Source organism: Gopherus evgoodei, chromosome 2, assembly GCF_007399415.2.
Source record: "Gopherus evgoodei ecotype Sinaloan lineage chromosome 2, rGopEvg1_v1.p, whole genome shotgun sequence".
Classification (NCBI taxonomy): Eukaryota; Metazoa; Chordata; order Testudines; family Testudinidae; genus Gopherus; species Gopherus evgoodei.
The window spans coordinates 195,528,353-195,551,691 of record NC_044323.1 but is presented as its reverse complement, the minus strand read 5'-3'; the positions used below and the strand labels follow the sequence as shown (position 1 = coordinate 195,551,691).

Genomic DNA, 23,339 nt, shown 5'->3' with positions numbered 1-23,339 from the left:
GCTCATATAGGAGGCTATCAAAAAAAGAGTTATTCCACCTGAAGTCTGGAATAATTTATGCTGCTACAGCAATTTACTGATATTGATTTTTACTCAGAAAAAAAAACTCACTTTAGTGGAAGAGGAATGAGGAATAGAACATGGTACCTGAAACTGTTTTTTTTCAGATGGGAAGTTTTTAGATGGAATAAATTGTGGATTGTGCTAACACCATCCCCTTTAAACCAAAGCACCATAGGTCCTTTGAAATATGAGGGATATGGAGATCTAGTATTAAGTACTTTTTCTGAGGCAGGGAGGTGATGGAATATGGTAAAAGCCCACACAGCCTCTGTTACTGACAGATCATAGCTAATCCAATTTTTAGAGATAAGCACATGTGGCTCTTCAGTAAAATTTCACCTAAGGAATATTGTTCTGTCCATTCACAATTGTTTTTCTATAAACAAATGGCTGTATATGCCCACCAGCTTACTGAAGAATTTCCCACAGACATCAGTAAGTAGTCCTGCTATTGTGTATGTGAAATGCATATCCTATAGGTACACTTTCCCCTTCAAGAGACAATATCCTTCAGCTCAATATCTAGTTGAAACCCAGTTGTTAATTTTATGTTATCTTTTGTACTTGTTTCAGATAAATAAAGCTGTGTAGAGCCCTTTGAGGTTAACTCCTGCTTGCTTTAGTTACACACAGGTAGTCCTATTATCTTCTGTGGTATCACTGGAATAAGGAAGCAAGCAGGATTTGTGTCTGACTGATTTTTGCTTATGTTCTAAAAGAATATTGCTGCACCTAATACAATTTAACTGAATCATTGGTTACATAATTGACATAATTACGTAATTTTGTCAAAGTACAACCTCTCTGATCAAGATATATTAAAATATGACCCATTGCTCCATATGTCATAGACCCTATAGAATGCCATGAAATCCTAAAGACTGCAGTGCGGTGCTACTGAAGCCAAAAAATAAAATAAATAACTTTTTTTATTGTAATGATCTGAGGCAACATTTAACTGGAAGTATGACTAGAAATCTTGATTTTACTTTAATAAATTAAACAGACAAATTGACAAAGAAAGTGTAATTGTACAACTTTAAATGAGATTTGGAAACATCTTTCACTGGAACAGTTAGCTGAACACTTTATGCTCTGGATCTTAAACTTCCTTTTGGAATGCGTGCAGCAGTTTTCCAGTTATCTCCCCTTATAAGCAGAGGTATAGGGTAGGACCTCTCTAATAAAGCAGAGTGAAAAAGCAGTGATGTAATTTTCTGACAATTCCTTTTTTTTATTAAAATACTTTTTAATTGCTGATCACTTTGAAGGAAAAACTACACAGCGTAATGTTCAAATATAAACCATATACTTCTTCATAAAGGATTTTAAATGATTTCCTATAATAGAATTCTGTTGAAATAGTGTTTTACAATTACACAAGTTCTTCAGATCAAGATGTCCAGCTAGCATAAAAAAGTACTGAAAAATAAATTTTGTGAAAAAAGTTGTGTGTGTTGTGCAAAATGGATAAACCAACTGGGCATTAGGAGTTTAAATTAAAAAATATATACTTTTTGAAATAAAAATATATTCCCATTAAAAATATTGAAGTGTGTCACAATTCTACATTACCACCAAAGCAAGCTGTAAAAATCAAACCTTTTGCCAAAAGTGTAACACTTTGTACTCACCAGGTGTGAAATTATATCGAGCAGAAAAACCCATAGATTCCAGCTCACCATCAGCAAAAAATTTAATCCACAGGAATCTCCCACTAGATTTTATTATAGGTGGATTTTGCTGTCCACAGAAACGTCCAATGATTGGGGAAAAGCCAAAAGGTCCATCTCGCACTTCAATGTGATCAAATTTACACTCCCAAGAAGGCTCTACAGAATATTTTTCATCAAAGTGTAGCTCAATACACTGTCTAGGGGCAGCTAGAGGAGGAAAGAAAACAAAATTTGTGCAGTTAAAAAATTGCTAATATTTTTTACTTTCAGAATTTTGATAAACTAGAAGGTGTACATTTTTCTATATACTATTACCCTTTTTTCCTAAATCAATGGTTCTAGTCAGTATCTGAAAATTATGACATCTTCAGTAGCCTAACTAAAATTTCACTACATTAACTTACATGCCTATTCTTTTCCTATGAAAAAGCATTTCCAACACTATTTTTTAAATAAGCTAAGAAAATCATCTACATCGAAAAACAAAATATGACTTAGCAATAGTTGTTTCACAGAGAAGTTCTGAAAGAATCAAATTAATGTGTGAAAATCTCTCTTCAGACACCTTAAGGAAGATCTCCTTTTTTTCCCAGTACTTATGCAGATGAGGAATTCCTTTTCCAGAACTAGAGTATAACACTAAAGAAAAATTCTGTCCCCAGATGCGCTGGAATCAATGAGAAGCCTGTGTATAAACCCTACAACAAAATTTGGCCTTGAATAATTTTACCATCTTATTTGATACGTAACATTAAATACAGGGAAACATCGTTTATGAAACCACTCAAAGAGCAAGCAAAATTAGTTACCTTAACTAAGGATCAAACAATATGCTACTGGAAACCCTGAAGATACTTTCAAATGGTCATTTAATCAAAGGATTGACTATTAAAGAAATACTAAATTCATAGCTTTTTATGGCCAATACGGATCATTTTGATCATCTAATCTGACCTCCTGTATACAAAGACAAGAGAATTTCACCCTGTAATTTGCACATGAAATCCAATAGATTGTGGTTGAACTACAGCATCTCTTTCAGAAAGACTTTTTAAAATCAAAGATTGCAAGTAATGGAGAATCTATCTAGTTGAGTTTTCCAGATTGTTAATTACTCTCACAGTTAAAAAATTTGTGTCTTATTTTCAATTTGAATTTCTCCAGCTTTGATTTCCAACTACTGGATATTACTATGCTTCTGTTAGATTAGAGAACCCTCTACTATCAGGCATTTTCTGAGACAATTTTATTACATTTCTCTTATTGGGTCATGTCCTGGATTCTACACATAGATAAAACTCTCATTGAAGTCAAAAGGATATTTGCAGGAATAACCATGCTTTTCACAATCAGAACTTTAAAGCCAAATTCTGGGCCTAGTGCATAATTTGTGTATGGGAACTAAATACAGACAGTATTCTGATCCTGGTGTATCTTTCACCCCTTTATCCCTGGCAAGGGTTCATGGTAGAGTGACAAGAAAATGTTAGAAAACAGTTCGGCAAACAAAACCTAAAAAACACACAACTTTTTAGTCATTTAAAAAAGAGAGCTTTTGAGAAAGACTTCAGAAAGCAGAGTAATTGCAATATACTAAATTACTGCATACTAAGGAACAATAAAACTGGTACAATATTCAATAAGAATCACTTGTGATTTGAGACACTATTCTATTCATAAAGGAGAGGCACAACGATAGGAAAAAATATAGCACAAATGTATGAGAACTTAATTATATGAGAATCTGAGAAAAATATTGTATGCACATTAGAGTTAAAGGAGAAATTCTTTATGGTGAAATATACTGACTTTTAAATTATTCATCTAAATATGTGCTTCACGTTTACTGTGAAATAAGTTTTTTTTCAATTTTTAAATAATCTACCCTCAAATTTGACAGTTAGAGTCAGGAAACTATTAATTATAGATACACACACACATTTTTTTCATCCCGTTACCCCTGTGCAATAAACAACAGGAGTAGACCTATATCTTTACATAGAAATGAACCACGTTCACAGTTCCTGGGAATGAAAATAATCTGTGAATATGACAAAGGCTCTAAAACTGAAGCAAAATCATGTTTTAATCTACAGTTTGTAAATAATGTTTTATTAATCTACTATGAATAAGGTTCAAAGAAAGATCTTTTCAATTACAGTGATGAACAGAATAACTTGAAAATATCATTGATTAATTTTGTTTAAACTTTTTTGTTAACTAACAGTTATGCTAGAGCATCTGAGAGGAATCAGCACCTTGAAAAACTGGGACCATATTTTGCATGTTAATGTTGGATTTAAGGAGACCAACTCTCAATTCGTTTATGGACTGCAGGATCAGGCCCTGGCATTTTTAAGTTGACCGTGTGCCTTTACATCACAATAAAAATGGTCGCTGATGACTTGAACATCTTTTATCCATGTTATTCATATGTAATTCTATCAAACTTCTTGCAATTTATTTCAAAAACTGACAATGAAATGTTAGTTCAGGTAGGGCCAGATTCTGACACCTTTATTCATGTTGCACAGAGCTTTCTGCATGCATAGCCACATTTCCTTAATTGGCACTGCCACTGAAGACAAGGATCTGGCTCTATGTGGGCCCTTTGCTTTTGCTTCTGGGAGCATGACATTAATTTCATGTATTGTTTGTTTTTAATTAAACTGCCTATGTTAGAAAACCCTTTCTCCATCACGCCAATACATCTTACGAGAAATCTTGCCGGTGATGATTCATAGTCAAACAAATGCATGACCAAACATTGCTTGATTTCCAAGGATTATTAAACGCACTGTGAGAAACACTGCAGGGAGGATTCTGACTTACACCAAGACCTTTTTATATCGCTTTGTCATTGATAAGTAAATTACATTACCAGAGTGGTGTAAAAGGTAAACGAGAATCAGACCTGCAGTCCTGACTCCTTTAAAACTCCCGTTGGCATTAGTGAGAGCTCTGACTGACTAAGGAGTGCAAAATTTAGTTCATTCTGTACAACAGCATTCTGAATCTTAGATCAATATTGGTTTTAGGATTTGAATATTGCTACTGTTTATTTTCCTCTCCTTATATTTATTTTTAAACCAAGTCGAGATTGTTTTGCCTATCTGAGTATGTAGCTCTGAGTAGAGGTTGCACAGGGTCCCATTGCATCCTGGGATGTTCAGGGAGGGATTGTGCTCGCCCTGAGTTCCCTTGTATACAGAACATGCACCAGCTGATCTAAAGATGGAATATCTACTACTCCTATTATGCCCAGCCTATGAGATAGCCCAGTACAGAGGAGGACAGAGCTTTCGCCCTCACCCTCTCTATTTGGGATGCAGCTCTTTGTGGTCCCCAAACTGTAAGGACTGTGATTATCCCTAATTCTTTCAGGGGATATGCCAAATGAGGAAGGGGTCCCAGGCCCTACTCCATTCTCCTGTTCTGCCATGCATAGGTCAAGAACAATTTGGCCCTTAACTGTTTCAGACTATATTATATTTTGCTTTTAAATGCATCATCTTTTTTGGATACTGTGCTTAGAGTTAAAGATCAAAGTTTCAGGCTGACTACATCCCATCTGAGCAACAAAGTAATCCAACGTTCCTGAAAATAGCTATAGATGATTGAAAAACCCGCAGCTCAAATAATTACTTCTGGTTAAATACTGAAGGGCAAAACACAAGAGTATGAGTTCTACAAAACTTCCTCTTTGCTTGTTGCAAGCAGGTTTTCTAGGAAGCCCTTCCTATGCCCTAGTTTACTGCACAGCAAACATAGTTCTGCTCTCAAGCAGGCCCACCACAACTATTAGATGATACTTTCCTTCACAATGTACAGGAAAATGTACTAGTTACTGGGAGGGTCAATCTTGGAATCCTCACTCATGATTAAAGTCCATTGAAGGCCATAGGAATTTTGCCTATAGTTACAGTTTAGGCAAAAGATGTGAGTAAAAACACTGCTGGTGTCTCATCAAATCTTAAAAATCTTCTTTATTAAGCTTCTAATTATCTTTCTTCTGAGACTTTTAATACCATGGAAAGACTGCTTAATGCTTGCATGTCTTGTCATCTCTTTAATTTAATTAGCTTACACAAGTGCTGTCTTTAGATTTTACGTTTGCTGGGGGAAAAAAAGACATTGGTTGCTAACTAATTCTAACAGTTGGAGCAAAACACATACAATTACGGTTTTAATTCTGAGCAGCCTGTAAGTCTACATTAAGTGACAGCTAAAGCTAAGAAAAAAATCTGTTTCATTTAGCAGATTGTCTGGAATAATCTAAACAGCTACCCCTCAGAAATGTGAATTGCTGCAGGACTAATGGATTTGCTTAATCCTTGGTATCGCCAGTTGTTCAGATCTTTTACTTCTTTTGGAAAATAAGTTATGAAAACATGAAACTCCATGAAATATACTATGTATATGCATGTATATTGTTACTCAACCAGACTGTTTTTTTAGTATAGTGAAATATGACAGCCCTACATGATTTATATATAGAGAAAGAGTATACAAGAAAGTTAAAGATCTTTGGAAAAGCATTGATGGCCTTCAACTGATCTACCATCAGTTTTCTATTGATAATAAATGACGCATGCAGGAAATATTAAGGCCAAAAATATATATAGGAAGATTTAATTGACAACTCTTCTCAAATTAATAAAAAAGGTCCCAGGCACTCCCTCCTTATATTTATAACTACACATTTAATTAGAGAATAATTATTGAAGTGATCTAAATATGCAAGTAATATTCTACACTTCTAGCACAAAACATTTGGCTGTGTCATTCTCAGAATATATTTGACACAAGTAAAGGATTTAGTTCTTCAAGATGCACCATGTGCACAATTCCTATTGAAATCAATGGGACAAATTCATTGCTGGCAAAAGTAAGTGCAGTTACTAGAGTTATTCCTGAATATGCCAGTAGTGAATTTTGTCCAAGAGGAGTTGTGCATGTGTGATGCATTCGCAGGATCTGTCCCAATATGAAATTAAGCACACTGAACTTTCTTAGTCCACTAAAGAAGGCAAGACCACACCCATATTAATAGATTTTATGGCCAAATGGGACTGGTCTGATCTTCTAGTTTGACCTCCATAACAGGTCATAGAACCTCATGCAGGAATTCCTGCATCGAGCCCGTAATCTCTTTTAGAAAACATCCAATCTTTAAATCAAGTTTTCTAGCGATGAAGAATCCACTACATCCCTAGTTGATCCAATGGTTAATTACCCTGACTCTTAAAATAATTACATCTTATTTCTAGTCTAAATGTGTATAGCTTCAGCTTCCAACAGTTGGATGTTGTTACGTCTTTGAAGGCTAGATTAAAGAACTGGCTGCTAATGGAATCCCCTCACCCCCACAGTTAGGTACTATTGGCACCTATTGTGGCCACCTATTCTTTATAAAAGCAATTTTAAAATGCTAAAAGAATGGCATACATTTAAGATGAGCTACAGTATTTTGAAACTCTTTTATAGCAAAATGAAATACCATTTCAGTACAACAGGACAAATTCTGAAATTCTTACTCAGTCCCATTAAAGTCAGTGGAAATTTTGCCTCAGTGGAGACTTCTGGATTTGTGCTATTGTTTTTATTGCCCTATTATATTTTTATGTATTATTTATTATATTAGTACTATATCAGAATTGAAAGAATACATTTAAATATATTATTCTGTGAAACTCGTTGTCACAAGTTACATAAGATAGGATAACAATGTATAAGGCATATAAGGCTTTGAAAACAAAGGCATAAACCATCCACAGAGATAGAGATTAGCTTGAACCTTCCCCTATGTGCACTTTATTCCTTACTATTCATTACAGGGATTCTAGCACTGTTGTTTGAAGTTTCTGTTAGTTGCTGCTGTTGGAGACAAGATACCAAATTAGATGGATCTCGTATAGGAATTCTACATTACTACGTCCTATTTATAAGCTTTAGAGAGATTTCCACAGACTAGACAGTGTCATCTGCATGATGTGAGTTAAACGGCATTACCAAGTTTATCAGCATTCGTTCCTTTAAAACAAACTTTCCCCTTATAAGCAGGATATTAGAGAGACAAAATTAAAAGAAATTACCTCACTCACACCTTGTCCCTAGTGTATACTGTATGTAACTTTAAATGTTCTTTTCCATATCAATGTCTAATCTTTGTTTTGAAAACCCTCAACCTCAATATTTTGTAACAAGGAGTTACACCGCGTAATATGATATTTAAAAGTATTCTTTCAGTTTCATTGACTGTCATACCTATGTCTTGTAGAAAGAATAAAAAGGGAACACAAAATTTACTTTTTCTGTGCTGCACCATTATTTTATAGAGTGCTATCCTGTCCCCATTTGTCTCTTCTGTAAGCAATTACAATTTTTTTCAGTTTCTCTTATTATGGAAGTATTTCTACTCCTTTAGTTATTGTGGTGCCCACCATTTGACATGTTCGTGTCCTGCCTCTATTTATTTTTAAGAGGAAGAGAGAGAGCACAAGACCAGGACTGACCACAGCATTGAAGGGGAGAGCTTACTATCACATTCTATAATGTCATCATAAGGCTTCAGCAATTCCGCCCACCACCATCTCATTCCATGTATATCCTAATTTTCTGGTTTTTGTTTGTTTGTTTAAAAACAAACAGACAGCAGTTATACATTAAGCAGAGAACTTAAGTGTGCTGTATACAAGGACTCCTAGGTTCGTGCTTTGTTTTGTTAGGTAGCTACAGCTAATTTAGAACCCAGTAACGTATACAAGTTCAAATTATTCCTTACACTGTACATTGCACTGTATCTGTCAATATAGAACTACATCTACATCTTGCAACCTATTTGCCTATCTTAGTTACATGCTTTGGAAATTCTGCACAGACTTCTGCAGTTTTGACTGTCCTAAATCATTTTATGTCAACTGCATATTTTGTCTCAGCACTGTCCACTCCCATTTTCCAGATCATTTGTGAATATATTCAAATAATAATGGCTGATCCTTTGGGTACCCCATTATTCAGAGAAAAGATAGTCTTGTGGTAAGGCACCAGACTAGAGCTTTGTTCTCACCTCTTCCACAAGCTTCCTCTGTAACTGAGAAATGGCACTGTGCCTCCATTCATCTCCAATTCAATGGGGATAAGAAACCTCAAATGGATGTTGTGAGGATGCATATATTAATGTATGCAAGAAGCTCAGATTCTAGGAGCATAAGTGCCACAGTAATGGAAAGAAGTGAAATAACCTTTTACATATTCAAAACTGACCTACTCTTGTGTTTTTCTCTTAGCCAATTTCTAATCTATGACAGAATTTAACCTGTTACTTCATGACTGCTTAGTTTTCTTAACAGATTCTTGAGCAGAAAGAATTCCGGTTGATTAGAGAAGCCCAGTTTTCCTTTATAGAAGTCATGCTTGTTTGTCCCCATATCATATTCATCTTCGCATTTTATAATTCTCTCTAATTCTTGTTTTAATCAATTTGCCTGGTAAAGTAAAGCTCAGTAATCTAGAGCTCCCAAGATCCTCTCTACCACTTGGTTTAAAAAGAGTTCTATGAAAGCTTGTCTCTTACACCAACAGGAGCTGGGCCAATAAAAGATATTACCTCCCGCACCTTGTCTCACTTATTTTTCGAAAATAAAAAGATTGATACAACATTTGTTGCCCTTCAGTCTTCTGGGATGGCAGCAGATGTTTATAAGATAGCATACTGTTAGCAACACTGAGCCAAATTTTTAAAAGTATGGAGGTGCCTAAATATGCAGACAGGTGCCTAACCCATTGAAATCAATGCTATCCTAGGTGGTTTTGAAAATCCCATTAGACACCTATCTGCATCTAAGTACATTTATAAATCTGGCACTCAGTTACTTCATTCTTACCTAATGTTTCTATCTATCTAATCAGTCATAGGACCATCATCACTGTAGCATCTTGATTGTCTTACCAACTCTTACAGGAATTGTATCTGGTCCTTATGACTTATCAGTCTGTTCCTGCACCTACCTGTAAACTGACAGTACCTGAATCTTTATTACCTTCCCAGACCTCATCTTTTCAAGTATCTCCTCAATGTCCATCAATCTTTACTGCAAAGGAAAGAAATCATGTAGCTTGTGTGTAATGTCCTTAAATGCTTTCTTTGAAACTTCCTGCTCCTAATGTACTTACATAATTTCTTAGTTGTTTTGATACATTTGGCTACTCATTCTTCTATATCCCATGTTACCTGCCATAGCACATAGTCCTTTTTATTGGAATCACTTTATTTTTATTATTAATTCTTTTTTAATTACAGGCACCTGTTTAGGTTGAATAAGCTCCTTTCACACACACACTTTTTTGTTCAGCTACATTGGGTTGGTTTTGAATCTTGCCTTCTTGCTTCTTTTTTTATGCATACCTTCTATGATTCAGTTATTGTACTTTTAAGAAGCTGCCATGATGAGTTAAAGGATTTTAATCTCTTTTTATTCTAGGGTCTTTTAATGTTATGGTACTGATTTTAGATAGAGTCAGTTCCCCTAGTGAGTTTACATAATTACATTGTAGTCATTATTCACTAGTGAGTTATCATGGATAACCGTGTGTTACTTCAGATTTAGTCAAGACTCCACTTGATTGCTTTGTGGGAAAGGTACTTGTAGTGCACACATTTAAGATGTCAAGGAATTGCTTCTCTAAATCTTGTCTCCCATTTGGCCAAACTATCAAAACATATTTTCCAATGTTTAGAATTATGATACACAAATTCCCAGGACACATATGAGATGAAAGACATTATTTGTGAAAAACCTAGTTAATCTCAGAAGAATGGGAGTCACTTGCTGGTCACCTTCTATAATGTAGATGCACTCTCTGTCAGGAGGATACTTGTTGGGGTAATTGGGAGAAGTGAAGATGCCTCCTTCTGCATATTTTGTCCAAGTTCCACACTGCACTGGTTTCTGCCCTTCTGAAGTGGTTTGCTTGTCTTTAAAATGAGGGTGGGGGAAAGAGGAGAAAAATCACATCACACAAAATATTTAGTACACTTATTACTACTTAAGATAATAAGTTCCTATTAAGGACCTAAACCTGCCTACACTGAAGCCAATGGGAGTTTGACTATTGACTTCAGTGGGAACAGGTTTGCGTTCCAGGACTTGAATGGATAGGCCTTACTAGGCTGTCAAACAATTTAAAAAATTAATCGTGATTAATTGCATTGTTAAACAATAATAGAATACTATTTATGTAAATATTTTGGATGTTTTCCACATTTTCAAATATATTGATTTCAATTACAAACACATAATACAAAGTCTATTTATTATAAATATTTGCACTGTAAAAACAAAAGAAATAGTATTTTTCAATTCATCTAAGTACGGCAGTGTAATATCTTGATCATGAAAGTTGAACTTGCTAATGTAGAATTATGTACACGAAATTATTGCATTCAAAATAAAACAATGTAAAAACTTTAGAGCCAACAAGTTCACTCAGGCCTACTTCTGATTCAGCCAGTCACTCAGACAAACAAGTTTGATTACATTTGCAGAAGATAATGCTGCCGGCTTCTTATTTATGCTGTCTCCTGAAAATGAGAACTGGTGTTCACATGGCACTGTTGTAGCTGGCGTTGCAAGATATTTACATGCCAGATGCACTAAAGATTCATATATCCCTTCATACTTCAGCCACCATTCCAAAGGACATGTCCATGCTGATGATGGGTTCTGCTTGATAACTATCCAAAGCAGTGCAGACCAATGCATGTTCATTTTCATCATCTCAGTCAGACACCAAAGGCAGAAGGTTGATTTTCTTTTTTGGTGGTTCAGGCTTTGTAGTTTCTGCAATGGAGTGGTGCTCTTTTAAGACCTATGAAAGCATGCTCTACACCTCGTCTTGATCAGATTTTGAAAGACACTTCAGATTCTTAGATCTTTAGAAATCTCACACTGGTACTTTCTTTGCATTTTGTCAAATCTGCAGTGAAAGTGTTCTTAAAATGAATATATGCTGAGTCATCATTCGAGACTGCTATAACATTAAATATATGATACAATATAGGTGAAACACAGAGCAGGAGACATACAATTCTCCCTCAAGAAGTCCAGTCACAAATTTAATTAACACTTTTTTTAACGAGCATCAGCGTGGAAGCATGTCCTCTGGAAGGGTGGCTAAAGCATGAAGAGGCATACAAAAGTTTACCGTATCTGGCACGTAAATACCTTGCAATGCCTGTTATAAAAGTGCTTTGCTAACATCTGTTCTCATTTTCAGGTGAGACTGTAAACAAGAAGTATGCCGAATTATCTCCTGCAAATGTAAACAAACTTGTTTGTCTGAGCAATTGGCTAAACAAAAAGTAGGATTGAGTGGATTGTACGCTCTAAAATTTTACATATTTTTGCTTTTGGATTCAATAAAAAAAATCTATGTTTGTAAATTGCACTTTCACGATGAAGAGACTGCACTATATGTATTTGTATAAGGTGAACTGAAAAATACTATTTCTTTTGTTTATCATTTTTACAGTGCAAATATTTGTAATGAACATAATATAATGTGGCACCATAAAGACTAACAGATGTATTTGGGCATAAGCTTTTGTGGCTAAAAAAAACATTTCTTCAGATGCATGATGTGAAAATTACAGATACAAGCATAAATATACTGGCACATGAAAAGAAGGGAGTTATCTTACAAGTGGAGAACCAGTACTGACAAGGCCAATTCAATCAGGATGGATGTGGTCCACTCCCAATAATTGATGAGGCGGTGTCAATACCAAGAGGAGGGAAATTGCTTGTGTAGTGGGCCAGCCACTCCCAATCCCAATTAATGGTGCCATATTTGAAAATGAATTGTAACTCTGCAGTTTCTCTTTGAAGTCTGTTTTTGAAGTTTTTTTTTTGTTGAAGGATGGCTACTTTTAAATCTATTATTGAGTGTCCAGGGAGATTGAAGTATTCTCTTACTTGCTTTTGTAGGTTACTATTCCTGATGTCTGATCTGAATCCATTTATTGGACTCGTTGTTTTTGTGGATACAGACTAACACGGCTACCCCTCTGATAATATAAAGTGAGTACTGGTACACTTTGTATTCAGTGTTCTAACTTAAATCAATATATTTGAAAAATGTAGAAAAACATTTTTTTAATTGTGATTCACTTTGAGTTAATTGTGTGAGTTAACTATGATTAATTGACAAACGCTAGTCCTTACTCAGAATAACCTCCCATAGCATTAGATAACCCAGTGCCTAATTTTGCAATCTGCAAAGTTATAAAATATTTTTATTTGAATTGTCATCAGTTCACTTTATTCGTGCAAAAAATGCATACGAGTACACTATGAAATATTTAAATATCTAAACAGGTGTCCAGAAATTGAGACTATACCCCATAAATAACACAACTTACCTATTCCTTTTTTTGTTGCCCCAGACAGATGTAGAATGATTAGACTTGCTACAACTGAAAGAAAAAAATATATTAGGTACAACATGAGGTTTGTGCCTGCAATTAAAGCAACTGTAACAATCTCTCTCAAGATAATACAAATTAAAGATATCCACAGTACAAAAACAGACTATTTTGTGGTGGCATTACAATATTTAAATTACAAATAGACATTTTTAAAATAAGTATAAAAGCTCATTTAGCCTGATAAAAGTGTCTAGGTAAAGATTAAATATCTTTAGTTTAAAAGACCTTTCCCAACATTTGGGTTCTCCCTCCTTCCCCCCACCCCTCTTTTCAATCTTAAAATAAGACACTGGGCTGCCAATATTTATTTTTTTGGTATGTTCATGATTTGGGATAAATAAAAAGGCAAGTGACTGCTATGAGCACAGTGAGAAGAAAGACTGCTATAATGGGTTGGTGGCATAAGTCTCATTTCAAATCTGCTTTGTTGTGACATAGACAGGTTTGGCCTTATGGTGGACAACACTGATGATTGCCCAGGGAACCGCGGTCAAGAGGCAAGGAATGGGGCAGGCCGGGGGTGTGAGGCCACAGAAGGGAGCTCAAGGCAATGGGGAGGTATCAGGGACTGGGGATGCCAAAAGACAAGGTCTCCCAGGGTGCCATTTTCCCTAAGGCCAGTCTTGCATAAAGAACTTTTGAAAACTGAGGTGGTTGTGCAAGAAGGAGAAATCTTTTTTTCACAGCATGACCAAAAGCATCTGCAAAGTCCCGCTTACAGGGACTGTTCTGAGTGTGTGTGTTTGTGTGTTGCGGGGGGAGGGAAATGGTACATCTGGTTTATTTGAACTTTCTTTCAGAGGCAATGGTTTCTTGCTGTGAGAATTTGCAACTTCTTTTGCAGAAAAAAATAGCTGAATCTGGATGAAAACATCTGCATCCATAGTGGCGGATCAAATCTGGTAAAAACCAACTAAGTCTTTCTTTGCTTCAGTTGAAGTTGCTGATGCTTCCTGACTTTCTGGAAGTTGCAGACTAGGAGTTAAATCCATGGCACTTTAGACTAGAGAAGACTAGTAAGAAGATACTGGGGGCCATTATCAGAAACACTGTATCTCTTCAGAAAAACAAGGGGACAGTTTCTTTAAAGGTCATCGTTAGACCTTTGTTCAAGAAATTATCTCTTGATATTGACAGTTTCTACAGTTATCACCTTGTCTTGGATCACGTGGTCGGGGGGGAGTCATGGCTCTACAAGAGAGTAGAGAACAACTTGCACCCTAGTCCATTTGCTATTCATAGAATCATAGAAGATTACGGTTGGAAGATACCTCAGGAGGCATCTAGTCCAACCCTCTGCTCAAAGCAGGGCCAATCCCAACTAAATAATTGCAGCCAGGGCTTTGTTGAGCCAAGCCTTAAACACCTCTAAGAATAGAGATTCCACCACTTCCCTAGGTAACCCATTCCAGTGCTTCCCCACTCTCCTAGTGAAATAGTTTTAGTAATAGTCTAGTAATATCCAACCTAGACCTCCCCAACTGCAACTTGAGACCACTGCTCCTTGTTCTGTCATCTGCTACCACTGAGAACAGCCTAGCTCAGGGATTGGCAACCTTTGGCATGCTGCTCACCAAGGTAAGCATCCTGGAGGGCCGGGCCAGTTTGTTTACCTACCATGTCCATAGGTTTGGCTGATCGCAGCTGCCACTGGCCACGGTTCACCGTCTCAGGCCAATGGGGGCTGCAGGAAGCGGTGCGGGCTGAGGGTTGTGCTGGCCGCTGCTTCCCGCCACCCCTGAACGACAGCTAGTGGGAGCAACAAATTGGCCAAACCTGCGGACGCAGCAGGTAAACAAACGGGCTCTTACCCTGGCAGACCATGTGCCAAAGGTTGCCAATCCCTAGTCTAGCTCCATCCTCCTTGGAACCCACCTTCAGATAGCTACTCTCTTCTGCAGACTAAATAAGCCCAGTTCCCTCACCCTTTCCTCATAAATCACGTGTCCCAGCCCCCTAATCATTTCTGTAGCCCTCTCTTGGACTGTCTCCAATTTATCCACATTCCTTCTTTAGTGGGGATTCCAAAACTGGACACAGTACTCCAGATGTGGCCTCACCAGTGCCGAATAGAGGGGAATAATCACTTCCCTCTATCTGATGGTAATGCTCCTACTCATGCAGCCCAATAAGCCGTTAGCCTTATTGGCAACATATCCAGCCTCTCATCCACTGTAATCTCCAGGTCCTTTTCTGCAGAACTGCCGCTTAGCCAGTCAGTCCCCAGACTGTTGCACTGCATGGAATTCTTCCATCCTAAGTGCAGGACTCTGCACTTCTCCTTGTTGAACCTCATCAGATTTCTTTTGGCCCAATCCTCCAATTTGTCTAGGACACTGGAGTGTAGGGACAGGGTCCAGAGCGTATCTAATTCTTCCCCCAGCTTCATGTTATCTGCGAACTTGCTGAGGGTGCAATTAATCCCACCATCTAGATCATTAATGAAGATGTTGAATGAAACTGGCCCCAGGACAGACCCCTGGGCACTCCACTTGATACTGGCTGCCAACTAGACATCTAGCCGTTGATCACTACCCACACAGCCTGAAGATCTAGCAAGTTTTCTATCCATGTTATAGTCTATTTATCCAATCCATACTTTAACTTACTGACAAGAATACTGTGGGAAACCGTATCAAAATCTTTGTGAAAGTCAAGATATATTATGTCCACCGCTTTCCTCATATCCACAGAACAGTTATCTCATCATAGAAGGCAATCAGGTTGGTAAGGCATGACTTGCCCTTGGTGAATCCATGTTGACTGTTCCTCATCACCTTCCTCTCCTCCAAGTGCTTCAAAATGGATTCCTTGAGGACCTGTTTCATGATTTTTCCAGGGACTGAAGTGAGGCTGACCCATCTGTAGTTCCCCAGATTCTCCTTCTTCACTACTGCTGACCATGAGAATGTTTTGATATATTCACGGATCACAGTAAACCTAAATAAGGTTGCTTTTGAATAGCTCCCTTCCTTTTTGTCCTGATAACACTGGGAAATTGCCATCTACATCAATAACCCTTTTGAACACTTTTCTGTTGTGTCACTTTTTGTGCTCAAATGTAAATGAAACCATTAGGACAGTTGGAGAGAAAATATAGTCTATGGTGCTTTCAGTATCTTGATGACACCTAAATCTGTATTTCTAGGTCTTCTGATCTGAGCCTTGCAGAGGTTTGTGGTAAAGTTTATAGTCTCAAACAAAGAAAGACTGAAATGATGAAAAAAAACAACGCACTGGGAGCATATCCACCATTACTTATCCAGTACAGCTGTCTTCTTGGACCTGCAGCTGCTACTGGATATTCAGGTAGAAGTTGCAAATGGTGTAAAGCATTCTTAATTTAGCAAGAAAATTGCAGCTTTTCAGATATGAATCTCTCCAGTCATCCACGGCCTTACTGCAGCATGTTGTACATGAGAGTACATGTTCAAACATCTCAGAATGTGAAGCTAGTGTGAAATACAACTGCTCATTCACTAAAGCTGTGTTCCATGCAGGAAGCACATTGCAATTGTGCTTATGATCTCCATTGGTTGCCAGCTAATTTATGGAGAGTGTAAGATGTTGGTTTAGACTTACAATATAAAGCTAACTGCAGAGCCTCTTTCTTTCTTCATGAATCCATGGCAATTGCAATCTGAGGTACTCAAGCTAATAGATCCGTGGATAAAATGGGAGGAATCTGTTAGCAAGGCATTGATGTGAGGGTACCCAACTCCTTAATATTTCCCTCCCTCTATCTGCCAGAACCCAGATTTGGTGAACTTCAAGTCATGCTACAGGGTGTCCCTGTTTCCTCTGGCTTTCCTGGAGCGAAGACTACATATTGCCTGAGAATGAGGGTTGAACGGCATGTTTGTAAATGTCTTTTCTGCTGGCACAGTTTATAAGTTATTTATTTATTACTGTTTTAATTCTAAGTGTATATATTTTGAGATTCTGAATCTGTGCATTTTCTAAATGTGAATAAAATAGCATTTGAAAGACCTATGCTCTGCAAAGAGAATGGGAATCATTGATGAGTCAATGGAGAGGGAGTATGCTCTTCCACCCAACCCCTCAATCTAGTAAATCTTTGCTTTTTAATTCACCTACCTATATTGCTCCAAAATGGAGAGCATGGAGAGCTGTGCTTACAACTTGGCATGATGTTATTGACAATAAATGGTAAAAAATAAACTTAGAATAAAATATAACAAACAAACAAACAAGAAAATCTTAAGGAGACTCTGCTTAATCCTGATATACTGTATCCAACACAGCTGTACTGTTGAAATGAAATACTTGTTCCCTTTACTTTTAGTAGAGTAATTTGGATTCGGGGCTTTAAAGCCAACATCACAAAAAATACTTAGATTGCCACAAAACCCACTTCTTTCTTCACTGTTAAAGAATTATCGAAACTTACCCCTTAAAACTTCAAGGCAAAGACTCAATAATATATTTCTGTCAAGCAGATGAATGTTAACCAGTGGAGAAATTTCTCAGGATGAATATGCTTATCTGCCAGTGGGTTAAATTCTCTGGATTACAAACACAATATTTTGCAATAAACTGATTCCTTCCCCTTTTCCTCCCTTCTTATTCCAGGACAAATACAATCTTTCCCATATTTAAAAAACAAAAAACAAACAAACAAAAAGCCAAAAGAAGAGCCTGATCCTGCAATCTTTACTCAGGCAAAACTGCTAGTCAGGGAGTTTTGTTAGAAGGAAGACAACAATATCAGCAATCATGTAGATATGGGGATTTTTTAAACTCAGGATCCCACCTAATTTCTTGTGATCTCCCCTCCTCCCCGATTCCTCATCATCTAGTCTAACTGTAATTAGGCTTATTAGTGATCCTCTGGTTATGGACATATGCATATTTCCATTACACATCCATATTTGAAGAGGTTTAGCATTTGGCCACAACAGTTGCTGGAGAATGTAACTTGATATGCAGGGTCTAACCAAGTAAAGAATTGTGAAAACAAGTTCTAAAAAAATATTATTGCTATTTTAAAAATTAGCCGTATCTTTAAAGGATATTGTTTCAAAGTACTGCTCCAGACGCTTCAGTTTAAACCCTAAACCACCCCCACACCTTCTCTTTTCTTGGGGGCTGGGGGAGAAAATGACAATTTCCAGACCACCCATAGTCATACTGTGCAATAGGCCCCATTGGTATTTTCACACAAGAATTTGTGTTTCAAATGGCCTCAGTACTGAGGCTTTTGTTTGTTTAACACGTCCTGTTTAGGGAGTACGTCTCCTCGTGCTCCTTACTATTCCTGTTTGGACAGGTTATTCTTACGGATGTGTACCATTGCCAGTGCCCAACTCACAACATTCACGTAACGATGCTCTACAAGAGTAACATGCTTTACTGCTAAAGCTTAGCAGATTTTGGATGGGGAACGCTGCAGCGTTAGAATAGATTCATAACCACGAACAAGTCACCAGGGCTATTGATTCCTTCCAATTGATGATTCCCAAACCAATACAGAATACATACTAGCATCAGGAATAGACCGCCCATAACACTGAAAATCTCATTTAACGGTCTGATGGGGAAAAAAAGTAAACTCCGAGTTATGACTGAAACTCTTTCCTCTAATCCACCACATTGTGTTTAACTGTTTTGATTACTGTAGGCCAAACGTAGATCTCTGTGACACCGGCGATAATCCGGAGTAATGCCACTGAAATCAGTGGAGCGATTCTGGATTAACATAGATGTTATTTAGAAGGAGAGCAGAAATTAGCTCCGTGTTTGAAGATCCCTCGAGTCTGTCATTTGAGGGTTCAAACCCAAGCCTCAGAGTTAACCTTGGTTAGAATCCCACACACCAGGAGACCTGAATCAAGAATGAAATAGTGACGGATGGTACATCCTGCTATACCTATCAGTCCCTACAGCACCCTGTAGCGGCTAGTTTTGCACGCCCACTGGTTACTTTGAAAGCTACTATCTCTCTATATAATTACAGGTATACTCAGTCCTCCCTGCTATCACCACAAACTCAATAAACGAGTGCATGTGTCACTGCGAACGCCAGACTACATCTACGCCTCTCTTGCACCTCTTTCAATTATACTGCAGTGCATTGAGAGGGGGGAGAAAGTTTAAACCCACGCCTTAAAGCTGTGAGCCTCCCAACCGTCCTACGATGTCTCCTCCACCTGTGCTGTTGAAAGAAGGAAAAATAGTTGCCCCGCGAAGCAGAGCAGCTTCAGGAAAGATACTTACTGTGAAACAAACTGCGCCCATGGATCATGTCTGTTCCTTACACACGGGGCTTCGATCTCCACTAATTCCATTTAGATACGGGAGGATTTCCAGTGGTGGGGAGAGGATGGAGTAGGAAAACTGAAACCCACACACAGCGAAGGGTAGCAGCAGCAGCAGCCCTTCCTCTCTCTCCTCCTTGCCTCCAAACAATCACCGCCGTCTCAACCCCATCACACCAGAGCGATCATCATCATCATCAACACCCTCATCTTTGAATCATATCAAAAGCAGCAGCCGCTGAGTACGACAGGGAGTCTGCATAACTGGCGGCGCCGGGCCAGAGAGAGAGAGACTAGAGGACAAGCACCTGGCAAAGAGCACATCTAAAGGGGCCAGGAAAGAGGCAGGGGCAAATGAGTAGGGGGTTCGCTCGCACAACTCCTCCTAATCACCAGTTTCATACAAAACCAAAAGCCGGTCGAAGCATTTCCTGTAGGATTTCAAGCCCAACGTTTCCCAGACCTTTGGGTTCTTTTGATGCATGGAAGGAAGGATTAATGGGTCCGTCATCAGCTCCCTGGGCTTGCTCCTCTAAAGGGGTGGGAGGAGGGAGCCCAAAGGGGAGGGGGCAGGAAGATTTACCAAACAGGAGATTTAGTCATATTTGTGGGCAATGCAATCCGTATTAGAGAAGAAATCCTTTAAAATCGAACAAATCCATTTTTGCAAAACCCTCTCTCTGCGTGTTGCACAGTATCAGGCAGCAGCAGCAGCAGCCAGCGGCTGAAAGCACATCGTAGCGGCTCAAATCCTCCCGGAGATGGATGGAGAGATAGAGAGATGGATGTACGTAGAGAGAGATCCCCTCACTCCTACAGTCCAGGGAGAAGAGCAGAAGAAAATCCCGGAGATGCTTCCATTCATTCCACAGCTGGGGGAAGAAGGATGGTGCAGATTCTTGAAGGGGGGGGGGAAAGGGGGTCCTCCTTCACTTTATGTCCTAAAGAAAATATTCATTGTTCTCCACCCCACCAACTGCATCTGTCAAAAGGAAACAAGACACGTTCCCTCTTTGAGCTGAGACTTCCTCCATTTACACACGCGCACGCACACACACACAGCACTCAGGCAGCAATAAAAGTTTAGCTGTTAATCCTTCGACTGCAGATACGATCGCCTCTTCCAATCAACCCACAGCCAGGCAGGGAAATCTTTCAGCCTCACTATTTCCTCACCCTTAGCGCCCTCCCCAGCCAGCTCTCAGCCTAAATACAGGTGGCAGAGGAATACTGGGGAAAAGGAGGGAGAGAAGGAGAAAATCTAGAGCAAAGGAGGACGAGTAAGGAAGGCGGAAAGAAATAAATGAAAACGCAAGGGAAGAGGGGGAAAGGAACTGCAGTCTCCTCCTCCGCTCCTGGTCCTGCCAGCGGCGGCAGTAGCTGGGAGCTCCCACCGCAGCAGCCCTGGGCTAAGTCCGCAACACCAGCGCCTTCTATACAGGGACCTCCAGTCTGCACCCGTTGCCTCCTCCCTGGCACCCACAAGACACCCGCGCAGGAGGAAATGGAGGAGGAAACAAAGTGGGAGGCGCGGGGGGCAGTGGAAGAGAGAAAGAACAGCTGTGTTTGCCCGAAGCGAGAAAGGATGGGGTGTTCCCACCCCTGGTCCTGCTACTCCCACGCCTGCTGCACCGACTCCCCAGCACCTGCTGCTGTAGCGAAGCTGAGGCACGGAAAGAGAGAGTGTATCTCCTCCTCCTTTCTCCCTCTGGGCTTGGGGTGAGGAAGAGGGAGATGAACAGACTGCTGGAGAGAGAAGGTCCTGACCACAGTATAGCCAGGATCAGACAGAAAAACCCCACTCTTTTCCAGCCTTCCAAAACGAAAAGAAACAGACCGAATGCAAAAAGCAAAAGCCCCTGATTTCCGTACCTCACGCTCATTCCATCTGCAAAGAGAAAAGTGTTCACCCCCTGCCTTGAGGGAAAGCACATAGACAATAACTAAACAGACTGAGGTTCGGCTTTGGAGTGGAGTGGGGAGAGAGGTCATTCATTAATATTAATTTAATGTAAACTTCGTTGTGTCTCCAATCGATACAAATTTGCTTGTGCTTCTAAAATGCCCCATGAAGATTGATTTTGCACTTCTGTTTTGCGAGCAGCCTTGCAGAAGAACGTGGGTGGCTATTTCGCCAAATCAGTTGCCTCCCAGTTTTTCTGGGGAGGCTTTAATACAACCTCTGTAGTGTAATGACTAATGCGTGATCGTGCAGAGTTAGTTGTCCTTAAATGGCAGCACACGTTGCAGAGTAACTAGATTATCGGGTGCTGATGCGTGATATACTGACTTGGATCCTTTTACAAAAAATACGTATCTTTTAGTAAAACAGGTCTCTGTGTTACCTTTAGGACACCATTGAATCGCATAGCTGTTTAGCCCAAAAGGTGGATGACAAGAAACTTGATTGTACCAGCAAACCAGCCTGGATTTATTCTCTTTTCCCCTTTCATATTTCCAGTTGTCCCGTGGATCCTCTGCTGTGTAATCTGGAGCCAGGAAAGTATCTGCCATAGAGAGTTAAATATGCAGTCTGTTAGCTCCAGCTCCATACACAAGAAGAGTGTAAAGTAATCTTGGCCAATGGGATTCGCAAATCAATCCATCCATTTTGCCTGACTTTATGTATTTTAAAATCCTGCTGGGTGAGGCGGACACAGCGGCGAACTACTTGTGTTAAGGAATACAGAGGAAACAAGACTGGCAAGGAGACTGTTTGCGTTGTTCGCCTGATACTAGGTTTTTCTGTTACTCATCTTACTAGAGGCAAAAATCAAGACGGCAGTTGTTACTCTTAATAAATTGGTTACGCTCGCACGCTCTGCTCGCTCTCCCTCCTCAATCAAAAAGAACCTTATCTGCGGTGTGATCTGAGAGTCAGCTGAGGATCAACTTCCATCATGCAGATGTGCAAAGTCTTGCTTTCTTAGACAAGCAACATGTAGCGCAATTGAAAAGAGAGGGCTTGGAAACAATCTGTAATAAGATTGTTTATAAGCAGATTGGCCGCATCTCCTGCAGGGCAATGCAGACATCCATATGGCTAAGTTTCAAGCTATAATTACTTACAAAAGGTTAAGGTACAAGTAGACACAAAACAGCTGATTTTGCTGTTCTGGGAAAATGTGCTGTGTCACATTTTACAACGCAATGCTTCCCCATTCTCCTTCTTGCTAGATACATTCTTTATGTTGCCACACAGGTGTTGGTTGCTTTAAAGCTCCCTTGGCTTCTTGATCTGTGCAACTGTTTAATTTGAGAGCACCAGTACAATATTATGGTTTATATAGCACCTGGTCTGGATGCTGTGAAGTGAGAAAAAAGTAACAGGTCCCTGCCCCCAAGAAGCTTTTAGGGGGAAGGCACAGAACAAATACAGAATAGCATGTGTTCATTTTAGCCGAACACTGTTCAGAATAGCAGGGTTTTGGAAATTAACAGCAATGAAGTGACAGTCATAGTATCCCTCAGCTACTATGAATCACAGAATATCAGGGTTGGAAGGGACTTCAGGAGGTCATCTAGTCCAATCCCCTGCTCAAAGTAGGACCAATCCCCAACTAAATCAATGGACTATGGATATGGGCTATCTTATGGTAGTATTTTCATTTAAGGAATTCTGCAATTAGGTTAGATGTTACAATAAAATAAGTAGTATGTTTCTACAAATAAGTTTAGAAAAATTGAAGCTGTTAGAGGAAAAAAGTATATGTGGAAGTGTCATAATTAGAAGCTAGCCACAAATCAGTTTCTGCTAGAGTAGATTCTTTTTAGATAGCCTTGGAAGATGTAAGCCTCAAGCCACCACAGTAATCTTCACCTTTTAATTCCTCT

General features: G+C 38.9%; 1 protein-coding gene across 10 annotated transcripts in view; it reads right to left on the bottom strand.

Moving 5' to 3' along the window:
• Positions 1 to 21,152, bottom strand: part of NETO1 (neuropilin and tolloid like 1) — an 82,750-nt gene extending 61,598 nt beyond the window's left edge. For 8 of the 10 annotated variants that reach the window (XR_003999078.1, XR_003999079.1, XM_030552654.1 and 5 more), the window contains exons 1-4: positions 19,465 to 20,917; positions 13,162 to 13,215; positions 10,579 to 10,716; positions 1,698 to 1,946 (exon numbers count right to left, since the gene is read on the bottom strand). Coding sequence is in view for 8 of the 10 variants with exons in the window: in XM_030552654.1 (XP_030408514.1) it covers positions 1,698 to 1,946; positions 10,579 to 10,716; positions 13,162 to 13,215; positions 19,465 to 19,492 (469 nt within the window). In the remaining 2 variants the exon portion in view is untranslated. Of the gene's footprint in view, positions 1 to 1,697; positions 1,947 to 10,578; positions 10,717 to 13,161; positions 13,216 to 19,464; positions 20,918 to 20,950 lie in introns of those variants that run through there. The other 2 variants (XM_030552648.1, XM_030552649.1) reach the window with 2 other exon arrangements.
• Between the last annotated feature and the right edge of the window lie 2,187 nt (positions 21,153 to 23,339).